Raw genomic sequence first — 5,398 nt, 5'->3', positions numbered from 1 at the left:
ACCCCGTTGTGTATTACATCCTGCGAAACGCAGCGACGACAAATGACGACAAATGACGGCGACGGAGACGGCGACGGAGGCGTCTCCTTGCGTCTCCTTGCGTCTCCTACCTCGTCGCTTCCCTTTCCCTTCCCGGACGACGTTCTCGAGGGAGAGACTGTAACTCCGTCATCGTCGTCGTCAATTGTATACAGTGTATATCGATCTGAAACCTGTCATTGAGACACACTGGAGTAGGCGAGAATCGTCGGTTGGAATTGCAAGATCTCGCGAAGGGTTCGTTCGTTTCCATTCGCACCCTCCTACGCACTCGGAGTCTCCCAGTCCCCCTTGGCTATCCCGAAGTCAGGTTACTGGTACCCGTGCGTGTGGAGATGTGCGACCGACGTGGTGCTCTTGTCTTCCATTCCCTCCCCCCCCCACCCCCCTTTTTCTCCGACGCTGGTATCGTGCGCTCCTCTTCACGTGAGGCGCAAACAAAAAAGCGGCGTAATGCCCATTTCTAGTGCAGTTTAATTTAATCTCGGTTCAATTAATTCTTCATCTTTTTCTAAGAATTAGGGGTTACAGTTGAACTGATGAAAGAGGTGAGATTAAAGTTAATCTACATTAACAGAAACGGGCACAACGCGATTTAAAGAGAAAGGACCTGCCAGATCGCGCACGGAACTTTCGCACGCTTTCATCAGAGACGTCTTTCTTTAGTTGCACTTTCCATCAGTTTTTGCTCTCTCCCTCTCTTCCTCTTTTCCGAGTGCCGAGGGAGAGAGCCTACTTGTCCCGTTTCAGAATGCGGAAAGTGTAACGTGATACACTGACGTCCATTTCTACCAATGTAGATTGACTTTTAACTTCGATTTAATTTACCCTTTTTCTCATTTTTTTTTTTAATTGAAGAGAGAGGTGAAAAAAGTGAGTTAAACCGAGATCAAAAGGTTTGATAAAACATGAAACGTGGGACGAGGAAATCTATTAGATTCGTTCGTTCTAATTGCACTCGCTGCACCCCGTTCGTTTTCTCTCTCGCTTCCACCAGACGTAGTCGAGTGTATGTCAGCTTCGTACTCCAAATCTGCGAAGAGTGTGGAAAAAAGTACAGGTAGAACGAGAGCCGGCTAACGCACGCGGACGTATTCCGCAACTACGGAAAAACGGAGTTCGCACTTCGACGTGACGAGGAAAAAGCGGAACGTGGTAATCCGCTGTAATCCAGAAGGGAACAGAGCATCGAGAATATTTTGCGTGCCGTGTTTGATTCCTCGGAAGTGAAAATCGTGAAAAATTTCGTCGATCGCGGTTTATTTGTCGATTGGAAAAGATCTGATTTATTCTTATATTATAGATGGACATCTGCTTTTTTCACAATTATATCCATTGTCGATGCCTATTGATGCAATTAGCATGAAACCGAGCTATTGTGAATAGCTCTTTCAGCGTAATGTATGATTCATAGATGTATTTTAAGAGGTACATTACGGGGGAGTATAAATCTGAGACGGTATACTAAAGTAGTTGTTACAGATTATGAAAGATAATTGATAAGAGAACTCTAACTCTCTAAACTTGTGCATAAATCTGAGACGGTGTGCTAAATTAATTGCTACGGATTAAGGAATTGATAAGTGAACTCTTTAAATTTGTACGTAAAACTTGAGATTTAATACTAAAGTAATTACTAATTAATAAGTAATTACTAATTAAGATTATGTGAGTTAATAGATTATATGAGGACTATTGAGACTGCAATGCTCGTTTCTATTAATGTAGATTAAGTTTAATCTTGGTTCAACTTACTTTTTTTTTCTAATTCTTAGAACCAGAAAAAGATGAAGAGTTATTTGAATTCGAGATTAAAATTAAACTGCATTGGTAAAAATGAGCATAAGAGAGCTTTTTAAATTTATAAATTTTTGATGTATTAAATTGCTGAGAATTATGGGAATCATGAAACGATTGACAAGAGAACTTTCTAAATTTATGCGTACGTCTAAAACGATGTACTAAAGTAGTTGTTACAGATTATAAAAGCTAATTCGTAAGGGAACTTTCTAGATGTGTATATAAATCTGAGATGTATTAAAATAATTGCTACGGATTATGAAAGACGATTAACAAGAGAATCTCTCTAAATTTATGTAAACCTGAGATTTTATGTTACATTAAAGTAATTGCAGATTAAGTAAGACTGTTTATAAGAGAGCTCTCTAAATTTGTAATAAGAAAATTTTCTAAAGTTATGACTAAATCGTAAATGTCAAACGATGTACAAGTAGTTAATGCGAATTTGGAAAGATGATTTACAAGAGAACTCTCTAAATGTATGCGTGAGTCTAAATGGTGTACCAAAGTAGTTGTTGGAGATTATGAAGGATAATTGATAAAGAAACTTTCTAAATTTGTACGTAAATCTGAGACTATACTAAAATAGCTGCTAGAGATTATGAAAGATGATTGATAAAGGAACTCTCTAAATGTATGCATAGGTCTGAAACGATGTATTAAAGTCGTTACAGATTATGAAGATATGAAGGATAATTGATACAGAAACTTTCTAAATTTATGCGTAAATCTGAGATTGTATTTATTACACATTAAATAAAACTGTTGACAAGAGAGATACTAGAATAGTTGCTATAGATTATGAAAGATGATTGATAGAGAAACTTTCTCTTGTACGTAAATTTGAAACTTGTCTAAAGTTGTTATAGATTATGAAAAATAATTGAAAACTTTTAAAAATTATGTGTACATCTGAGACTGTATTAAAATAGTTGCTATAGATTGTAAAGAATAATTGATATGGTAACTCTCTAAATGCGTTTTCTCTCATTTTTTTTTCAGATACACAGTGCCATTCCAAAGAACCATTGCTCACAGCTGTGCTAAACTATAAACGCTATGCTTAACGATAGATAGTGTTTAAGGGTTTTCAAACTCTGTGTTATTTATATTTAATAACGTAACACTATTAATCGCGTTTCTCTACCGTAAAAGCTTCACGATAGAGTAGAGATAATCGTACGGATGAGAAATCTGGAGGGAATCAGTCGCGCGTAGATGTTTGTACATAAAACCCAAGATTTATCTTTGCGAGTAAGCGAATTGTGATTCAAATCGTTTAGAGATGTTACCAAAGGGAGATTGAACCAATTTTCTACGCAAGCTCTAGATTTGAAAGGTAGAATATGACCAAAGGTATAAAGATAAATCTGTATTGGTAGCCAACTTTTTCGGTGGCATTTCGCTATGTCTTGAGCTATTTAAGAAGGAGGAAAAAGTTTATTTTGACATTTGCTACGAGCGATATCATCGCGTGTTAAACATGGCGAGAAAAAGTGACAATGCAAAGAGCATCAACATCGCGGTGGTTGGGCTCTCCGGCACGGAGAAAGACAAGGGACAGGTCGGCGTCGGCAAGTCGTGTCTATGTAATCGCTTTATGCGTTCCATGAGCGATGACTACAACGTCGAGCATATTTCAGTATTGTCGCAGGTATTTCTACATCTCATTTCGTAATCGATTACGGAGATTTTAAATAGAAGAAATTATCGACACATTACATATTACAAGTATATGAATTTCTCTGAATTAACTCTGTACAGATTTTGCAAAATTTTTTTACATAGTTAAAATACGGAATGATCAATTGTTTAGTGTGTGTATTTTAGTTATGTAAAAAGATTTAAAATTCTATTCACTAATCAATTTAAAGAAATTTATATATCTGCAATGTATCGATCATTTCTTTAGTTTAAGGGATTCCTTTAATCGTTTCGATGATCAAACATTTTATTGCAGTCTGACTTCAGCGGGCGTGTGGTGAACAATGACCATTTCTTATACTGGGGTGAGGTGATGAAAATGGCAGAGGACGGGACGGAGTTTCAGTTTCAAGTTATAGAGCATACGGAATTTATAGACGATGCGTCGTTTCAGCCGTTTAAAGGCGGCAAAATGGAACCATATGCGAAGAGATGCGCCGCTACGAAGATTACAAGCGCAGAGAAGCTCATGTATATCTGTAAAAATCAGCTGGGCATAGAGAAAGAATACGAACAAAAAGTTCTACCTGACGGTAAATTAAACATTGACGGATTTTTGTGTGTGTTTGATGTGAGCCTCGTGCCGAATAGGGCAATAGAGAAACAGGTTGAGATTGTGGCCAATATCTTGAACAATTTGATGAAGACGAAAAAGTCGATAGTGCTGGTAACGACCAAGAACGACGATGCGAATGAGCAGTTTGTCAAAGAGGCCGAGAAATTAATAATGCGCAAAGAATACAAGGGATCGATTTTAATCGTCGAAACTTCGGCGCACGAGAACATCAACGTGGATTTGGCATTTATGATTCTGGCGCAGTTAATTGACAAGACGAAAATGCGCAGTAAAGTGATACCATTCGCGGAGGCAGCCAGAGCTAGGAAGGAACTCTTGGATGCATCGACGGAATCGTTACAGAGATTGATCCGGATACATGTAACCGATTATCGCGCCTTGTGGTCGCAGGCATCGAAGAAATTAGCACAACTCAAAGAATTCTCTACCTTTGTAGAGTTATTCGGTATCGAAACGACGCAGAGATTATTTAGAAGGCATATTAAGAAGTTGAAAGACGAACAGATAGCGAAAAAAATACAGGGTTACTTAGATATGTTACCGGATATACTTCATGAAATTTGTCCAGATATATCAAATTTAATTAATGAGTAAGTTGATAATACGAATAATAGGTTTTTCTTACAAAACCTCTTGCGAATCGATAACTGAGATGCCGTTTTGCAGAGAATGGTCGGCGGTACAACAATACATAAAGACGCATCCTGATTTTGATCAATATTTCTATGAATGTCCCGAGGATATACCATGGATCGATTGTGATTTTGGAGAAAACAACGGCACGAAAATTCCATATGACGTGCTGGAGACTCCTGAAGCGGAAACCGTATTTAAAAATCATATAAATGCTTTACAGCAAGAGCAACGGCGACTAGAGTAAGTTATTTTCACACACAAAGCTAAATCCAGTCTCTTTAACAAATAAATATTGTAGAAACAAGTCACATATGTTCTATATAGAACTGATGAGTAACTAATTAATAATTTATTTATTATTTTATTTAATGGTCTAGAAATATTCTAATAATATTCATATGCAATTTACTAATGCTTTGCTTTATTCTGGGTGGCGTTTCTTGTGCAGACTTCCGAAAAGGTAATTTCTGTTTTTTTTATTTGCTTTTTTTTTGACGATATACTATATGTATTTGAGTCGGAAATATTCTGTGATATTTACTATGCTAACATTTGTATAACAGTGTGGGTTTATGTATTATGTAGAACGGTAGATTTTCAAGGTATTTGTGGTCGGAAATCAATATTTGTCTTAGTCAATAA

At 37.1% G+C, this 5,398-nt stretch overlaps 1 protein-coding gene across 5 annotated transcripts in view; it reads left to right on the top strand.

Annotated features, from left to right (window-relative positions):
* The window catches only part of LOC108755643 (rho GTPase-activating protein 190), a 14,449-nt gene that overhangs the window by 343 nt on the left and 8,708 nt on the right, over nt 1-5,398 (top strand). For 2 of the 5 annotated variants that reach the window (XM_018498760.1, XM_018498757.1), the window contains exons 2-5: nt 2,842-3,493; nt 3,800-4,710; nt 4,787-4,996; nt 5,205-5,216. In XM_018498760.1, coding sequence (XP_018354262.1) covers nt 3,323-3,493; nt 3,800-4,710; nt 4,787-4,996; nt 5,205-5,216 — 1,304 coding nt within the window. In that variant the 5' untranslated portion in view covers nt 2,842-3,322. Of the gene's footprint in view, nt 1-2,841; nt 3,494-3,799; nt 4,711-4,786; nt 4,997-5,204; nt 5,217-5,398 lie in introns of those variants that run through there. The other 3 variants (XM_018498758.1, XM_018498759.1, XM_018498762.1) reach the window with 3 other exon arrangements.

This window comes from Trachymyrmex septentrionalis, unplaced genomic scaffold (genome assembly GCF_001594115.1).
Source record: "Trachymyrmex septentrionalis isolate Tsep2-gDNA-1 unplaced genomic scaffold, Tsep1.0 scaffold9, whole genome shotgun sequence".
NCBI lineage: Eukaryota > Metazoa > Arthropoda > Insecta > Hymenoptera > Formicidae > Trachymyrmex > Trachymyrmex septentrionalis.
The sequence above is the reverse complement of the archived record's forward strand: the minus strand, read 5'-3'. Positions and strand labels throughout refer to the sequence as shown.